At 45.2% G+C, this 18,968-nt stretch overlaps 1 protein-coding gene across 2 annotated transcripts in view; it reads left to right on the forward strand.

The window, feature by feature from the left end:
• The window catches only part of LOC147098519 (paladin-like), a 214,348-nt gene that overhangs the window by 37,262 nt on the left and 158,118 nt on the right, over nt 1-18,968 (forward strand). For both annotated transcript variants that reach the window (XM_085970316.1, XM_085970315.1), the window contains 3 exons: nt 11,103-11,213; nt 12,708-12,887; nt 15,408-15,605. In XM_085970316.1, the coding sequence (XP_085826442.1) occupies nt 11,103-11,213; nt 12,708-12,887; nt 15,408-15,605 (489 nt within the window). The remainder of the gene's footprint in view (nt 1-11,102; nt 11,214-12,707; nt 12,888-15,407; nt 15,606-18,968) is intronic.

Consider the following 18,968-nt stretch of genomic DNA (forward strand, 5'->3'; position numbering starts at 1 on the left):
ATGTTGTTGATGGCTTTTATTTTGCGCACTTTTCTCATGTAGCATTCATACCACGTGCCTTTATCTGTCCAGACCCTAAGCTCTGGAATTTCCTTCCTAAACCTCTCCACCTCTCTCCTCCTTTAAGACGCTCCTTCTCTCTACCTCTTTGACCAAACTTTTAATCATCTGTCCTAATAGCTCCTTATGCGGCTCGGTGTCAAATTTTGTGATGTTTCACTACATTAAAGACGCTATATAAATGCAAGTTGCTGTTATTGGTGTGTGTGTTATTTTGGACCAGAAATAGTTAAGCAATATGCTGCGAAAGGGACCCCTGCTTGCTATTCAAGAGGCATCATCGTCAGAAATTTCTAGGGCTTTTATTGGTTGGAGTATATCTTGTGAGCACCGACCAGTCTTCAATACCTTTCCCACATCGCCGCCCTTCACATCTCCATCTCGTCAGCGAGTGTCATCAGGCTATTAGACTGTGGGAGGCATCTAAACCAAGCCTGATCCGATCCTCCCTCAACATTCACACGCACACTGTCCAGCACGGGTCGCTGGATAGCGAGCAGGAGCCTGTGCTGGATTTTCTGCCCCCCCGCTCTCTTTGGCCTAAGGGCACTTAAGTCAATTGGTGGTGCCTCCACTGCTGCCTGCTCTGAGATCAGCCAACTCAGCACAGACTGGGGATTGAACCTGGGGCCTAGGGCTGTATATCTCCGTTCCATATTGGCCAGCGTACTTACCCACTGAGACTGAGGAAATTAGCCAGAAATTCCTGATGTAACCAAAATGGCTGGTTGGCAACATCTGCCTTGGCAACGCTCGAGGAGTACACCACAACCTTGTCAAACTATATTTTAACAGCGCAGCCTTACTATAGCTCAATAATCTTCTTGGAGACACACCCTGCTGTGGTGCATAATGTCCTCATTATTGGTGCAAGTTAGACAGCTTTAAGTGGCTGCCTTTGTCGGTTAAGCACAAAATGGAGATCAAACACGGGATCCTCCTTATCTGTGACTCAGTACCACAATAGGCGGCAAACTTACCAACTGAGCCTTTGTGTGGGAAGCTTTGAAAAGATTCTCTGTGGGCAGAAGAAGTGGTCACACCAGAATGATTCAAAAAGTATTAAAATATTGTTAATGTGGGAGAGGAAATAACTGTTTGTAATCCAAAGGATTAGTTCACAGTTCGTAAGCGATGCATCCAAGGATCAGTGTGTCGTCACAGCTCAATGGGCAAAAAATGTGATTTGATGATAAAGTATAAAATATAATTTTAAATCCTCTCTCATCTTTGTTGAGCCCAGACCTCATCCAGCGGTTCGGTGGACATCAAAAATCCCTCGGGGGGGGGGTGGGAAGCAGAGCAGGAAATTTGCCGATAGCAAAATACTGCAGATGCTGGAAATCCGAAATAACAACAGAAAATGCTGGAAAATCTCAGCAGGCCAGGCAACATCTGTGGAGAGAAATTAGAGTCAACGTTTCGGGTCAAACCCTTTGTCAAGACTCTGCTACCCGGTGCCCTGGCCAAAACTCCTCCCTCAGCCAACACCCGAGGTCATGAAGAGCCAACCACATAGTGTGGGACTGGAGTCACGTGTAGACCAGACAGGGGCGACAGTTTACTTGATCATTTTCCCAGTGCTAGCTCACAAATAACCAGATTTATTGAATTCTGTTATCTCAATTTGTTATGGTAGGATTTGAACTCCCACTCTCTGGGTTACCAGTCCAGAACCAGGACCACTAGTCTCCCACACCCCATAATGATCATCAAAATGACTCACTGGATGTGAAACGTTTTGTGATGTTTCTGAGTGATGTACTGTATCACCGTCTTTTTTAAAAATATAGCGTACGTGCCATTACCTGCACTCTAATTATCGGCCTCCTCAATTATCTGCCAGAATATTTGTGAGACAAGGCTGTGCGGAAGATGTTGCCTCAGTACACAATGGCTAATATTACTTTGATACTTGTCTTCATTCCTGTCACTAGGATATTACTGTACATTACATGCAGCACTAAATTGTAGGGATTATCCAATATCTGTCAATTTTCTATTATTCAATGTGTGTGTGTTCATGTGTGCACGCGTGCGTGTGTTCGTGCATGTGTGCATGCATGTGCATGCTGGTGTGCGTTTGTATGTGCATGTGTGTGCACAGGGGTGGTGTGTTCCTCCCCATTACTGCTGAATATGACGACCCCATGGTGTTACTGTGATCGAATGACTGCCGAAGATCTGTTTTTCATTTGTGCCAAACAGACAAGAAGTAATCCTAATTCACCTTTCATTTCTAGCTTGTTGACGGTTTTCCTCAGGATAGACAGGATAATGTGGAAAATGTGTAGCAATCGTAATATTTTTGGAAGCTGTGAACTATCAAATAATTTGGGACCGTGCTAATCAGAAATTTTGGGATCATATTGCGTGAAAAATCAGTGCTGTGCTTATGACTTTCAGATTGGCACAGCTAGTAGATGAGACTCCACAGCGCCGACTCAGAACTTAACCCCAAATATGCTGATTAATTCTTCCTGTAGATTCAGTAACTCCATAGCTGTGTTCAGAGCATCCAGTTTGCTTCAGGAGGTTTCAGCCTTGACTCTCACCCTGTGGTGGATGAGTTTATTCATCTTGGCACACTCTTGTTCCTGAGGCTCATGGTAAATGCTATTCCTACCAAAGACTGTCCTTACTCAATCCCATCAACCTTGAGTTCTTTGACATTTAATTAAAAAATGGGCCTTTGGAGCTGGTTTTTAGCCATTTAGACAGACAGACATAGACATAGACGATAGGAGCAGGAGTAGGCCATTCGGCCCCTCTAGCCTGCTCTGCCATTCAATGCGATCATGGCTGATCATCCAAGTTCAGTACCCGGTCCCTGCTTTCTCCCCATACCCCTTGATCCCCTTAGGTGTTCTGTATTTTACAAAGGTGCTCCCCTTTCTGAAATGGTCAAGAAGGGAGGGGAACAGGGAGGCAGAAAGAACAAAACAAGTGAAAGATTGTTTGTTGGTTGTCAGATGGAAGAAGAGTGTTGACTAGAGAGTGGGCACGGAGAAAGTTCTACATCCTCCGGAATTCCCCAAAAGGCTTTGCAAACAATGAATTACTTTTGAAGTCACTGTTGTTATGTAGGAACATGCAAGGTATGCTTGAAACCTGTACAGAATACATAACCTTGTCATCTGATAGGTGATCTCGCTGTCACCTCCAGTCTCCCAACACTCTCCATTGCAACCTTTCCTATTTTCCTCTTTTATCGATTCCAACATGTTCATTGTTCCTCCAAATCATCTTCAGTTGTTGCTTCAAATATGCCATCTGACGTACTCTCCCTCCTCCCTTTGCATCCTAAGGGTCTGCAATTATACATTTCCTCTTAGATTAACTCAGGAGAAAACTGTGATACTCCTTTCCTCCCTCAGTCTTCTCTTCCTCCTGCAGGGTAGGGTGGGAGGAGGCTCGTGTGGAGCATAAACGCCGGCATAGACCAGTTGGGCCAAATGGCCGGTTTCTGTGCTGTAATTTCTATGTAATCTACGGAAAACCTAAAATTGTCATCACCTAATCAGTACTTGACATATTTCATCTTCCTTTCCAACATTAGTGGTATCCTGTCCTATGGTCCTTGACATCTTTGCCTTGGTTTCTACACTAACAAAATCCACAATTCTGGCAGTGGAGAATGAGTGTTGAACAGCAGATCTTGGAATATTCCAGTTTTTTTTTTAGATTGAACTGTAGCGTTCTGGCCTTAATACCTTGACAATCTTCCAACAGGCATGTTCTAAAATAGGAAACCACAGCGTTCTCCTGGCTGGGAATCAGTTTTCAGATCTGGGAACAAAAGTCTTCTCGGTCCAGAATAGGTTAGTGATCAGGAGCATAGCTTTGTGAGCTTGCTTTGTAAGGTTAGAGGTTCAGTTTCTGGCAGAGATTGTGATTGTTTAGAAAACAGTTAATGTCAAGGGATGGAAAAAAAACACATCACACACTTCTCTCTGACTGCTAAAAAGTATGAAGGGCGAGACCCCCGATAGTTCAGTTGGTAGGTTTATTGCCTAATGAGGAACTGAGCCATACTGAGTAGGACGGCAGTGCCTCGATTTTAAAATTCTCATCCTTGTGTTCAAATCCCTCCATGACCTCACCCCTCCCTATCTCTGTAACTTCCTCCGGCCCTACAACCCTCCAAGATCTCTGCACCCCTCCAATTCTGGCCTCTTGCGCATCCCCGATTTCCATCGCTCCACCATTGGCGGCCGTGCCTTCAGCTGCCTAGGCCCTAAGCTCTGGAATTCCCTCCCTAAATCTCTCCGCCTCTCTACCTCTCTCTCTTCTTTAAGTCGTTCCATAAAACCTACCTTTTTGACCAAGCTTTTGGCCACCAGTTCTAATATCTCTTTATGTGACTCGGTGTCAAATTTTGATTGATGATTATCCTGTGAAGCACCTTGGGTCGTTTTACTATGTTAAAGGCACTATATAAATGCAAGTTGTTGTTGATGGCCTGGGGTGTGATCCCTGATCTCTGCTAATGGGGGTGCTACAAGTAGTCTCACAACTTCTAGGTTAGCAACAGTGTTCACTTGTGTTCTGGTGATGCTAATTAGAAAGCGCAGGTGTACGGGAGTCAGGTTAGGACAGGATTGGCCTCAACTGCGATACCCCACACGGTCAAATAACTCAACCACACTGACTTTGTGTGGACTTGCACATGAAGAATAGTCATTTGGGAGAGGTACCTGTTGCTTGCACCTTCAGCAATGGAGGAGGGGGGGAAAGAAGTATGAGAGCTAGTTCCCCAAATAGCTCGGTTGCTAAGGTGCACAGAAGTTCTCTGGTTTGAATCTTTGGTTCGTGCTCTGTTCGTGGCTCTTGGCCAAGGCGACAATAGGAGTGCTGGAGTTGGTCTCAACATCCCTAGATCAAGGAGGGGAAAATCTTCCGAAGTTCCTCTCCAGTTCATCATCCATAATGTTGTCTATGAAAACCCATCTCTGTTGAATGGCCACTTGGGGTAGTAATGGAGGGTGGCTTCCATTGAATGTTGAATGGAGTGAAGATGGTTTTCCATCTATGACTGAGCATCATGCACCATTAAGGCAGCTAGCAATTCAATCATATATTTAATTCATTAATATCTGAGCAAACATTTCTATTAATACTATATTTTCTTACATTTCTCTATTAATAGTGCATTATCCGTGTCATTGTCCACAGACAGTTCATGAATATAAGTTTGTTTTATACTCAAGATGATGATGGAGTTGGAGAAGAAACATCAGAAATTCAGTCCACAGAGCACCTAGTAGCCAAACACTGCAACTACTTTGTGACTGTTGGCATAGCAGAATTGAATTGTAAATGTTGCTGTAGCAGTTTACAATGGGAAATGTTGGCAAAAAAGTGGGACCAAAATTGGTGACAGCAGGAATTAAATTTTGTGGACAGGAAGTGCTCATCCTATGCAAGATTTTTAAAGTCTGTATAGATTTAATATCTAAACTCCCACATAAACTTAATCCTGAACACTTCTCCCATAGTTGGAAAGGCTCTTCTGAAAAAGAGACAGGAAGCTTGTCCTCTGCTAGATGATCCCTCTCTTACCTTTAACCGCCAACCTCTCATTCTGATGTAATGTTAATTTTTTTTAAATTCGTGCTATGGTCAATGCAAAGACATCATTCAATATGCTCTGTCCAATCTTGACTGTGTTGAAATCAAGACTCACTGCAATTTCCTACTTCAACTCATCTTTCCATTAATTCCTTAAACTCCTCCTATCTTTCCTTCTACCTCTCATCTTCACGCTTTTAAAACTGAAGCGTGGTGTCATTTATCTATTGCTTACTGAGTTGTCTCGCCTTCTCTTGATTTCCTTTTGGTTTTCGCGGTGCCCTGCAGTAACCAGTCTAGGCCCTTCATCCAGTGTATTTTTGAAAACACTCCTTTCAGAATTAATGTTGTCAATAAGTAAAATCTTGCCAGGAATTGAAACTCCTCCATGCACAGATAACCTTATAAGCCCATTCGCCCAGCTCATTAAGTTGGCTTCTCAGCTTGATCCAAAACATCCAGCCCTATGGAGGCGGGACTGCCAGGAAAATGGCAGAATTTGGGGGCGGGGGCCCAACCTGCCTCCGTGCCATCTTGCCAGGAGGCGGGTAGCCGACCCGCGCCGGGTCCCGTCTCCTTGGAGGCAGGAAGGGGATTAGTGCCTCCTATCTGCCTGTTAACAGATAGTTAACGGGCAGATAAGAGGATTAGCCCCATTTTACCCCCACAAGTGCGGGCTTCCCGAAGGCTCCGAACCCCACCAGGGTCACCGAGGCGAGTAGTGGGTCTGCGGGGGTCGGAGGGGTGCAAAAGTGCGCTGTGGAGGTAAGTGATGGGTGCAAGTGTGGAGAGGTGAGTATGTGAGGTAAGTGGGAAGTGTTAGTAAAAGTTTACTTACCTTTGTTTCTTCCTGCAGGCTTCAGTCGGTGGGGATGCGGAGAGTCTCGCATCTCCGCGGCAGAGATGACAGATGGCCGCTGCATTCTCCAACGCAACAACCATCTAATTTCTGCAAAAGAAAGAGGTTTGATGAGACCTTGAATTCAAGAACTCATCAGACTACAGAGAATGTCAGTGTTTGACAGCTTCACAGAGCTGTCAAATGATGACAGTTCATCTGTCAAAAATTTTTGACCGATGAAACGTCATACGTTGACGTTCTCTGTAACCGGCTTTCCCTTAATTGGCCTGCTAAGCCCGCTGGGTGGGCTTAACAAGGTCAATCAAGGGAAAATAGCGTGGGTTGGCCAGAAGTTGATGGAGGCGGGACTGAATCCTGACATGTGGGAGTCCCGCCTCCAAAAGCTCCCCATTGGCAAAATCCAGCTCATACATTCTGAATATTCCAAGATCGTCCCACCATTATTCCAGTTTCTGTTTTCTTAGCACCACGATGTGAGGATCAATAATCTCTCTATGATGAGGATACACACTATATAATGTTATTGTGTAAATCCTCATTATATAGTATAAGATCTTCATTATATAGTTTATATCACTATATAGTGTATGTGCATTTCCAGTGTATAATATATGTTCACTGTAAAATGAATTTGTTCTTACAGGATCAATCTGGATTGTGTTGAGTTAGCTAATCTCAAGTATGACAGTGTTAGGGGAACTTCAATTGGCTACAGTGACCCTGACTTAGAGAAGGTAAAATTGACCAAGTCCTTGCTCTCTATCTCTAGAAATACAAGTCTTTCTATAGTGCCTCTCACAACCTCAGGACGTCCCAAGGTGCTTTATAGCCAATGAAGTACTTTTTGAAGTGTAGTCATTGTTGTAATGTAGAAATATATAATGGCCTGTAATTTCCGATCGGAGGCTTCCTGCGTCTGAGGCCTCCGATCTGGAAAAAATCTACGCCCTTACCTGAGGGCTCCGGAGGTCCGGACATTTCCACTCCTGGGCCTCTGCTCTACGAAATGCACAGGGCCCAGGTATCCCAGGGGCGCATGCGGTTCGCAAGCGTCCCTGGGATCACGTGAGCCATGGGGAACTAATGAAAGAAGGGAATCCCCCTTCATACTTTTGACAGGTCTCTCAGCTTAGACCTGTCAAAAGTATGAATGGGGATCATTCCAAAAACACATCAAAACATTAAATTATTTTTTTTTTAAATCACGTTTTTAAAATTAGTTTAAATTACATTAAATTAATTATTTTAAACAAAAATTTAATTTTTTGATATGGGGCTAAAAATAAACACCTTTTTTAAAAGTATTTTAAAATTGTAAATGAGTGGGAATTTTTTTTTTTACTTTTTTAAACTCTTATGCTGGTAAAAGCAGGTCTTACACCTGCTTTTACCAGGCGTAAGATTTTAAAAGGATTTCAGCGGGCAGAGGTTGTGCAGAAAGCGGAACTCTCCACCCGCAGAGGCCCTTCTCCAGGGCAGGGCAGGATCTGTCAAGAGGATTCTTGACAGATCGGAAGTGCCCGTTTTCAGCGCGTGCGCTTCGCATGCCTGAAACCGGCACTTGCGAAGTCCCTACGGGTGTGTACACAGCTCGTACACACCCGTAGGGATTGGAAAATACGGGCCTATATATATTAGATATAATCTATACAGTGACAAGTAATGCTATTGCACGTATGTGGAAGCTGACGAAGGGCTGTACTGGGCTCAGCTGTGATGTCCTCCCACAGCCTGCCCAGCACTTGGTGTTAAAGCTCACCCATGGATAATGGATGAGGTGTTCTAGTTTGGGCTTTCTTCCAAAACTTTTTATCTTTTGTTCACAGCAAAAGAGGCAGTTTCTATAAGCAGTTTCCTATGGACCTAAGCCCCTGCCCTAAACGTGCTGTGTCTGAGATGGCAGGCCAGGATTAACAGTGACTTTATTTTTGTTACATTGACTGCTGGAAATCTAGTGGGATGCCAACAACATTCTCCTCTCTTCTCTGAAAGGTGGTAAATTGACCAGATTGCATAGGTTAATAATAATATTCTATTAGTAAATAAATCTGACTAATACACAGATATAGCAAAACATGAGTTACTTAAAGGACAGTACTTAAAGAAAGAAGAAAGAGCTTGCATGTCCAGCTTCCCCACTGGAGTGGAGCTAATTTACAGAACAAACGGGAAACTGTTCAACCTCCGTCACCTCCAGTCCAGATCCAAGGTCGTCCCATCCTCTGTCGTCGAATTACAGTATGCAGACGATGCTTGCGCCTGCGCTCACTCAGAGGTCGAACTCCAAGCCATCATCAACACCTTCACTGAAGCGTACGAGAGCATGGGCCTTACACTAAACATCCGTAAGACAAAGGTTCTCTACCAACCTGCCCCTGCCACACAGTACTGCCCCCCGATTATCAAAATCCACGACAAGGCCTTGGACAACGTGGACCACTTTCCATACTTCGGGAGCCTACTGTCAACAAGGGCAGACATCAACGATGAAGTCCAACACCACCTTCAGTGTGCCAGTGCAGCCTTCGGTCGCCTGAGGAAGAGAGTGTTTGAAGACCAGGAACTCAAACCCGGCACTAAGCTCATGGTCTACAGAGCAGCAGTGATACCCACCCTACTGTATGCCTCAGAGACATGGACCATGTACAGCAGGCACCTCAAAGCACTGGAGAGGTACCACCAACGCTGCCTCCACAAGATCCTGCAAATCCATTGGCAGGATAGGCGCACCAACGTCAGTGTTCTTGCTCAGGCCAACATCCCCAGCATTGAAGCTTTGACCACGCTCGATCAACTCCGATGGATGGGTCACATTGTCCGCATGCCCGATACGAGACTCCCAAAACAAACGCTCTACTCGGAGCTCCGGCACGGCAAGAGAGCCCCAGGTGGGCAGAGGAAACGCTTCAAGGACACCCTCAAGGTGTAACATCCCCACCGATACCTGGGAATCCCTGGCCCAAGACCGCACAAAGTGGAGGAGAAGCATCCGGGAAGGTGCCGAACACCTCGCGTCTCTTCGCCGGGAGCAAGCGGAAGCCAAGCGCAGTCAGCGCAAGGAGCACACGTCAACCCAAGCACCCCACCCACCCGCCCCTTCAACCACCGTCTGCCCCACCTGTGACAGAGACTGTAGGTCCTGCATTGGACTCATCAGTCACCTGAGAACTCATTTTTAATGTGGAAGCAAGTCATCCTCGGTTCCGAGGGACTGCCTAAGAAGAGAAGAAGATAGCGCCTCTTACAACCTCGAGACATTCCTAAGAGCTTCACGGTCAATGAAGTACTTTGGAATCGTAGTCACTGTTATGTCGGAAGCACCAGTTTCATGACATAGTTTGATAAGTGATAGGACTCTTCGATGAACCAGTCTTTTGCTGCCTTTCACCATGCTAATGAGGATGATGTGAATGACCAATCCATAAAGTTCAGATTTTTAGATAGAACTGACGATATTGAAAGAAGTCTCCAGCATACTACACCAACAGCTTGTATTTATATAGCACATTTAAAGTAGTAAAACATTCCAAGGCACTTCACAAGATAGTTATCAGATAATATTTGATGCCGAGTATCATAAAGAGATATTAGGACAGGTGATCAAAAGCTTGGTTTTAAGGAGTGTCTTAAAGGAGTAGCGAGAGGTAGAGATATTTAGGGAGGGAATTCCAGAATTTATACTACTACGTAGAATGACTGATGAGCAAGTAGATGCGCACTCTCTGCTTGCCCAGCAAATGTTGCTGAAGGAAGTAGAAATTAATTTTCACATAAGCAACGCCTGCATATCTTGACTAATTTACAGATCAGCAATATGCCCTATGTCTCTCAGGCAAACGACCTCTCGTCTCCATTTTGAAATTGGGTCAGGAAAGATGGCTTCTATTTTGATGCAGCTTGAAAACTCTGCTTCCTTCAAAGAGTTTCTGAAGGGAAACCGTTTCGTGTGAGACTGTGATCTAAGGAGAGAAAGGAGGAGAACTAATTGGGGAGGAAATAAAGAATCTGTTCCTCAGAGTTAGATCACCAACTGATCTGACAGGAACATTGCCAATTGTATGGATACTTGCCGATTGTATAGAGTGGCCTTGAATGGGCCAGCAGTGGGCTGGAGTTTTTCTGTGGCCCAGAACAGGCACACTTGCTTCTCCAAGGTCCACAAAGGTAAAAACTGAAAGCTTCCTGGGTCTTTTATTAAGTTGGATTAGAGAGAATTGTCCAGGTTTGGGAACGGGAAGACCAGCCTCTGTTAACCCATCTGGTCTTCCCAGCTTAGGATGGGAAGACCGGATGGATTGGGATGGGGAAGGTCAGACTAGTTGGGGAGGGGAAGACAGGCCAGTGTTCCCACAACTGACCATTATTCAGCAAACCCGGCTGGAAGTGTGAATGTTGGGTGAGGAGAGAATTGAGGATGACTGTGATGCTCCCCACAGTCCAATAACCCCACTCTCGAAGCTAACACATGAAGGTACCTGAGGGCGTCCAGGTCTAGGGCATATACTCCACTTTTAGGAGCAAAGGAGAGCAGAGAAAATTAGCAAGGATAAAAAGCTGTCTTATTGTGAATATAATTATTGGGTTAGTAACTCCCGTTTTCGTTTAACAGGTTGCAGATGAAGTTGCAGATGTGCTCAGCACGGCGAGAGAAATGAAAGTGGCCAATTTCAGACGGGTTCCAAAGATGCCAATCTATGGCATGGCACAGCCCAATTCAGAGGTAGCTCAACATATTCTTGTGGTATCTCACTGTAACATGGTAGAGAGTATTATAACACGATCAGTCTTTCCTCCCTCCTACAGGCCTTTAAAACCCAACCCTGGCATCACTTTACCTTGGCTTCTCGATTTACCTTCTCTTCACTTTTCTCTTCTCTTCTACTCGTTTCTCTTCTCTCTGCTTCTCTTCTACCGTACTCTCTTCTACCGTACTCTCTTCTACCGTACTCTCTTCTACCGTACTCTCTTCTACCCTCTTCTCTTTTTTTTACCCTTGGTGATGCTTTGCCTTGTGGATCTTGGCCCTTCGTTCAGGTTTCCCAACATATCAGTTGTCTTTTGCCTAATACACTGCTGAATTGCTCACTGCAAAGCCCAGACAATGATCCTGCACAGATCTACCTCTGGGATGAATAATCCCCAGTCGCCCAAGGAAGTTAGCAGAATTTTTTTTATTATTATAGTGAGGGTGTTAGTACATGGAGTGCCCTAGCAGAAAGTGGGGGAAGCAGAATCCATTTTAGCTTTTAAACAGGAAGTGGATAAGTATTTGAAAATGCAAAGCTTAAAAGTGTAAAAGGAAATGGCAGGGGAATGGGATTAAGTAGATAGACTTTTCAGAGAGCTGGCACAGACACGATGGGCCGAATGGCCTCCTTCTATGCTGTAAAATTCTACAATTGTAACTACTTTTGGCTGAAGCTCACCGTTTAGATTACTGGTGCAGAGTGATGGGTATCTGTCCTAAAACAAAACATTGGGGAACAAAGCAACACATTTCAAACGACCGACAGTGTTTGATCTGTCAGCCAGCTGTTCTTTAACCAATAAATGAGTGAATTCAACATGTGGCTGTTGTAAAATCGATCCTTTCTTAAGTAGCGTTTAATGTGGACAAAAGAATGAATGTGTTTCAAAGTGACTCCAACATTTTGTAAATGGATCTTGCAAGATAAAAAGTCCATGTCACAATCTGGAAACTGGTCAGAAGCACTGGTGTGAAAATGGCGGCCATATTGTAGAAATATCCAAGCTGATGTCCTGGGCCCTGAACTCTGCCAGTCTGGCTCTCAAAACCAAGACCACTTGAGTCCTATTTAGGCTTCTATTTCTCATTTGCTGCTTCGTCCTATTTGAAATTTATGGGCCCTAAGGTTTGAAAAGGGCCACTTTTAGTGCTGTTGCATCAATGGTTGTTAAATCCTAAGTCAGAACACCGAGACCTGTTGGTATCACCAACTTGAGATAGCAACAAGTTAAGGGGAGCATGGATTTAAACCTTGATTGTGGCCCCTGAGACTCCACACTATGCATCAGTGCCACCCTCAAAGACCAATGCTTGAACACAGCCGCCATATTGGATACCTCCAATTTGATCTGTGGTGAGGGTTCCTTTTCTGTTTTGCAAGACATTTTTACAGAACGTGAAGCCACTTGAGACGAGACTAAACGTAGTGTAATGTTAAGCTCACGGTTCAGTGGCTCCTCTTGACAGGCATGTAGCTCAGTCCTGACGTACCTGACTGACGAGAAGAGGAAATACACCAACATTCTGTGGGTGACCTTGCGAGAGGAGGTGGTGCTGGATGAGAATGGCCAAGTGTACACCCCCCGGGAACCGGCCTGTTTAGGGCAGCCCATCAGTGTACCCACCGAGTCACCAGAGCAGCTGGAGGTGAGTAACCTTAGCGATGTTCGCTAGAAATTGCTGTCAGTGATATTATCATACAAAAGCATACTGTGCGAGTATCAAGTTCCTCTCCATTATTTAAACAGAGGAACTAAGGATTATTGCTTCCATTAAAATAGAGGGCAGAGGAATTGATTTAAAAAATCAAAAGAAAGAAGTTGCATTATACAGGAAACTTTGTGTTATCCGGAGGCTAACTGTCCGGAATGCTCGAGCCACCAGCAAAAATCAGGAGCCGTTTTCATTAGGTTTTTTTTTCTCGTTGCTTTTTTCCTCAACAGTCAAGGTCTGCTGAAGCTGTTGCTAAGCTACAGAGACGCTTGGACTGTTTAGAAGCTGTTGCTAAGCAACAGGGTTTGTTGACAGATACGGAGCTCAGAAGCTTCCGTATCTTTCAACATTAGCGCTGGTGTGTCCGGCAGTTTTGAAGGAACGGCAACAGCTCGGTCCCGTCGGTGCCGGATAGCACAAAGTTTCCTGTATAGCACCTTTCACAACCTCAGGACGTCCAAAAAGCACTTTATAGCCAATTAAGTACTTTTGAAGTTGTAATGTGGGAAGAATGGCTGACAATTTGCATACAGCAAGCGCCCACAAATATCAATGAGATAATGCCCAGATCATCTTTTTTAATGATGTTGGTTGAGGGATAAATATTGACCAGAACACTCCCTGCTCTTCTTCGAATTGTGCCCTGGGATCTTTTACGTCCACCTGAGAGAGCAGACTTTTTGGTTTAACTTTTCACCCAAAAGACAGCACCTCCAACAGTGCAGCACTCCCTCAGTACTGCACTGACTGGTCAGCCTGGATTACGTGCTCAAGTGTCTGGAGTGGGTCTTGAACCCACAATCTTCTGAACCAAAGGCGAGAATGCTACCACTGAGCCACAGCTAACACGGATCTAAGTGATCTGAGCATCTTAAGCATTTGTACGATAACATCACTGAAGGTAATATTCAGGCTACTGCCATCACCCTACAGTTTAATGTTGGAAATACGTAGTTGAGGTATTGTCCCATTTCTTACAGCTTCCTAGGACAAATCATCTTCATAATGTTCCAAATCCAAGGCTGTGGTATAACGATGTGTTTAGGCACAAGATATGTATTAAATGACTAGTCGATCTTCTGTGACAGTTCACAAGGCGAGTCAAGACCAAGTGTAGTCTTCAAGTGAACCGGGGTTAGAGGTCAGGGGCTAATTGGACTAGCGGCAGGTGTAATCGGGTCCCCATTTTAAAGTCATACACACTGTCCTTCATTTTATGTAATATTTATTTATAGTTAAGGAGCAAAACTTAGGGCAATTTATGAAGCTGAGAAGTAGAGTTGGTTGGAGCAATGGAGTTTCTCTGCAATACAGGAGGGAGATGCAAAATTGAGGAACAGCTGCACCAGCACCGGAGGGAGGAGTAATTGCAGCGGGACAGGTTGACAAGGAGCGTGAAATCAATGGAATAAAAATCAGACGGGTTCTATAATGGGCAGGGGATCCACTCCACTAGGTTATTGCCCAGGCAGTGAAGATGATCCAGAGCAGGATCGACGGAGGCTATATCTACAGAGACCGGATCCAGGGCGGGATTGACGGAGACAGGATCCAGAGCGGGATCGACGGAGAGCGGGATTGCGGGGACCAGATCCAGAGTAGGATCTACAGAGGCCGGATCCAGAGCAGGATCGACAGGTGAACAGGCCACCAGTTGGGTTGTGGAATGTTAAATCCTCTGAGTGAAACCTGATGATGCAGGAAAAAATAATTCCAAAATTACAGGGTGGGGGTAAAAAAGAGGCTGAAATTCAAGATTTCAATGGTTTATTCACACACATTCCTTTCCCAAGTGCTCTTGACCAGGTACTACTGTCTTGTGCTAAAACCCATGTTTATAACATTGAATATTTTCATGTTGCAATGCATTCTGGAAGTTTATTCTCTGTACCGTCGGCAACTTTACACAGAATTTTGCCTCTTAAATATTTTTATGTAATGCAGGAAGCCCCTGAGGAGATGAGATAAATCTTGGGTAGGAGTCAGCAGTGGATTAGGAGTAAAAGCTGGTGTGGACCAACTTGTCTCACTTGGATGCTGACTCCTATTGGCTAGCTGAGGCGTTGCATTGGCTGAGGAGAGGCCTGGGGCCTAGTTGGTTTGTGTTGGAGGGGGTGCCTAGCAACAAGTCACAACATCCGAGAGGAAAAAAAACAAATAAGAGGAGGGAGATAAATATTTTAAAGTCTTTGAAAGCATCACATAAGTGAATTTGATTGTATTTCTCTGAATTTAATCATATCCTAGTATATTTTTACCGTAAGAAGATAAATTAGAGTGACAACTATTTAAAATGAACACCCGCCAAACTTATACATTTTTCATCGGTCAAAGTCATTCTTCAGCAAAAAAAATAAAGTACATTTTATTTTTTATAAAATACAAAATGAAAGACATATGAACATATTTCTGGGTTATGTTAATGTGTGGTGTGTTTTTATTTTTCTTTAAAAGAAACTAGAGAGTAGCCTTAAAACCGAGATCCTGGCGTCGCAGAAATTGCTTGAAGTGCGCCTAGACCGGGAGAAGCAGATGAAGCTGTTTAAAAGCTGCCTCACCATGCAGGAGATTTTCAACAAACTCAAGAGCTCCCACCAGGGCCTGCATTACAGACGTGTCCCCATCCTCGACTGCGGCGCTCCAAGAGAAAAGGTAAAGGGACACTGAAACTGAGAGAGAACCGTAACCAGGCTACAGGAACCTTTGTGGTGCAAAGACAGTGAGTGGATGCACATTCTGAACCCTCAATTCCCTACACAATGAGTTTTGAACTCCTTGCCCTTATCTCCCTGTCGCCACCGCCCCCCCCCCCCCCCCCCCCCCCCCACAAAGCCAGTGACCCACATGGGCTTTGGTTCCATGGATGTAACTTTTGGCTTCTATTTATTAATTAACTGGTAAATAAATCTGACTGACAGTTCTAGCCTGCACGTATTGCTCTGACTGCATGGTATTTTGTCCTTTTGGGAGAGACAGGAGAATATGATGGGCTTTCAACATGATCTTCAGTGAACTATATATCACAATTATTTGTAGATTGTTAAATTTGGGCTAGCCTAGACATGGTATGTTTGAGATATAGGTTCTCGATCATAGGAGCCTTGCTCTGTTAATGGAAACCATCCTTTTGCTGTGGACACAATGTAAAAGTGTTGTTGAGCACTGTACCACTGATCGCATCCAGGGCAGCAGCAGTGGGGGCATTACGGAGTTTACCCTGGGAACACATACTGGGATACCAGCCAGATGATTAACTTTAATGGTTAGAAGGTCACTGGCTGGGGGTGCACAATATCCCGATGTGCAGTCCCAGTGTATTCCCGGAGCACTGAAGCAGAAAATCTCATCCAATTTGTATGGTTGATAGCAAGTTGCATACAAAGAGGCTACATGTGTCGTGATTTTTGCGAATACTTCTTAGCTGTTGAATTTTATCACTTTTTAAGGTGGATCAATGAGAAATCCGGCCATTCTCCCAGAACAGTACACCTTGGCCAGCAGCTGTCTCACCTTAGAATGTGAAAAGACCAACTGGCCGGTGACATACACAGTGCGCCCCTGTAACCAGTTAGTGACAGGTGTACACGAGCAGCCTGGGCTAGCTTTACCTTTGGATCTTTCACTTGGCCTTCACTCTGGGCCTCCCCTCCAGTGTGAGGAATGGGGTACAATCTCTCCTGCTACATCACACCAATAGTCCACCCAGCCAGTCCTTTCTCAACTAGATTCAGACTGTGGACCGGCAATAGTCATGTTTAAAGATGAATTTTGTGTTTAGTCCTCTGGCATTAACAAATTAAAATTTTTAATTGGCGCTGAAGTTGGAAAATGAAGCACTTTGGCCCTTCATTGCTAAAGTCAGTGGCCTAGAAATTCAGTTCGGCGCGCCAGCCGTTAGCGCCTTAGGAGGAGTAGATCTCGAGCGCTAGGCGCTTAGCGCCCGGGCACAGCGCGATCTGCGCCTCGCCCCAACTTCAGTACACATTTAGGGCTGGCGCAAAGTCTTAGCGCGCGCCCTGCTGCGCCATGACGTCATTTACTAGTGCAACGCCCTTTGTGCGCCCCGAACCGGAACTTCACTCGCGCGGCCCGAACGACTGTGAAGTGGAACGGTACACAGCCGAGGCGGGCCGCGGGGAGCGCTAATTAAAGGGCATTTACCCTGCACTATAAAGGGCAGCCATTTTGCAGCATTCACTCTTGTGCAACGGTTTTTTGGAGAGAGACCAAGGAGGAGAGCTTACTGGTTTGGACCAACACTAGGACAGGTATTTTTGGCTCAGGCCAGAGCTTAGCAATTATCTTTGCCTTCATTGAGAGCTCATTGTTTGCCAGCATATAATGGGGGCTGCATTGGGTGCCAACGCTGACTTTCAGCCTTATGCCAGAAGGGCTTACAGACGCCGTGAGAGAGTGGCAGCCCTGGCTAGACGCAGAGGGGGCAACAGGCGTCGCCAACTGAGGCCTTAACCACCCAGGGTATACCGCCAGCAGTCCTCCTATCTGACCATGTCTGCCGCGATGTGTGTAAGGAGGCTGCGATTCAGAAGGGAGGTGGTTGCAGACATCTGCCATCTGCTTCACACAGATCTGCAGCCACAGCTGATGCGCAGGACATAGAAACATAGAGATAGGAACAGGAGTAGGCCATTCGGCCCTTCGAGCCTGCTCCGCCATTCAATGAGATCATGGCTGATCTTCCTCTGAGATCTTAGCTGATCTTACCAGTTCAGTACCCCGTCCCCGCCTTTTCTCCGTAACCCTTAATCCCCTTAGCCTTCAGAAATATATCCAATTCTCTCTTGAAAATATTTATTGAATTAGCCTTCACAGCCCTCTGTGGCAGGGAATTCCACAGGCTCACCACTCTTTGAGTGAAGAAATTCTTCCTCATCTCTGTTTTAAATGATTTGCCCGCTATTTTTAGACTGTGGCCCCTGGTTCTGTGCTCCCCTGCCATTGGAAACATTCTCTCTGAATTCAGCCTGTCCAGGCCTGCCATAATTTTATATGTTTCGATGAGATCCCCTCTCAATCTTCTAAACTCCAGTGAGTACAAGCCCAAACTATTCAATCTCTCCTCGTAGGTCATTCCCGCCATTCCAGGTATCAGCCTGGTGAATCGCCGCTGCACTCTTTCCATGGCAAGAACATCCTTCCGCAGATGGGGCGACCAAAACTGTACACAATACTCCAGATGCGGTCTCACCAGCACCTTGTACAGCTGTAGTAAGGTATCCCTATTCCTATACTCGAACCCCCTTGATATGAAGGCCAACATACCATTTGCCTTCTTAATCGCCTGTTGCACCTGCATGCTCTCCTTCAGTGACTGGTGCACAAGAACACCCAGGTCCCTCTGCACTTCCCCATCTCCCAATCTATTGCCATTTAGATAATAATCTACCCTCCTGTTTTTACCCCCAAAGTGGATAACCTCGCATTTATCCACATTATAGTGCATCTGCCACGTATCCGCCCATTCTCCCAACCTGTCCAAATCGCACTGTAGCCTCCTGACATCCTCATCAGAGCCCACCCCTCCTCCTAGTTTAGTGTCGTCAGCGAATTTGGAAATATTGCATCCAATTCCCTGATCCAGATCATTTATATATATTGTGAACAGCTGGGGTCCCAGGACAGATCCTTGCGGCACCCCGCTGGTCACTGCCTGCCACTCCGAAAACGAGCCGTTTATTCCAACTCTCTGTTTTCTATCCGCCAGCCAGTTCTCTATCCACGTTAATACTTTGCCCCCAATCCCATGAGCCTTAATTTTGCATGATAATCTTTTGTGTGGAACCTTATCGAAGGCTTTCTGGAAGTCAAGGTACACCACATCCACTGGCTCTCCCCCATCTATTTTACCAGTTACTTCCTCAAAAAATTCCAGCAGATTAGTCAAACACGATTTACCCTTTGTAAATCCATGTTGACTCTGTCTGATCCTTTCCCCATTTGTCAAGTGCTCCGCTATTTTATCCTTAATAATGGACTCTAGCATTTTGCCCACAA

The sequence above is a fragment of the Somniosus microcephalus genome, chromosome 29, assembly GCF_052327205.1.
Source record: "Somniosus microcephalus isolate GS21.2 chromosome 29, FLI_Smic_1.0, whole genome shotgun sequence".
Classification (NCBI taxonomy): domain Eukaryota; kingdom Metazoa; phylum Chordata; class Chondrichthyes; order Squaliformes; family Somniosidae; genus Somniosus; species Somniosus microcephalus.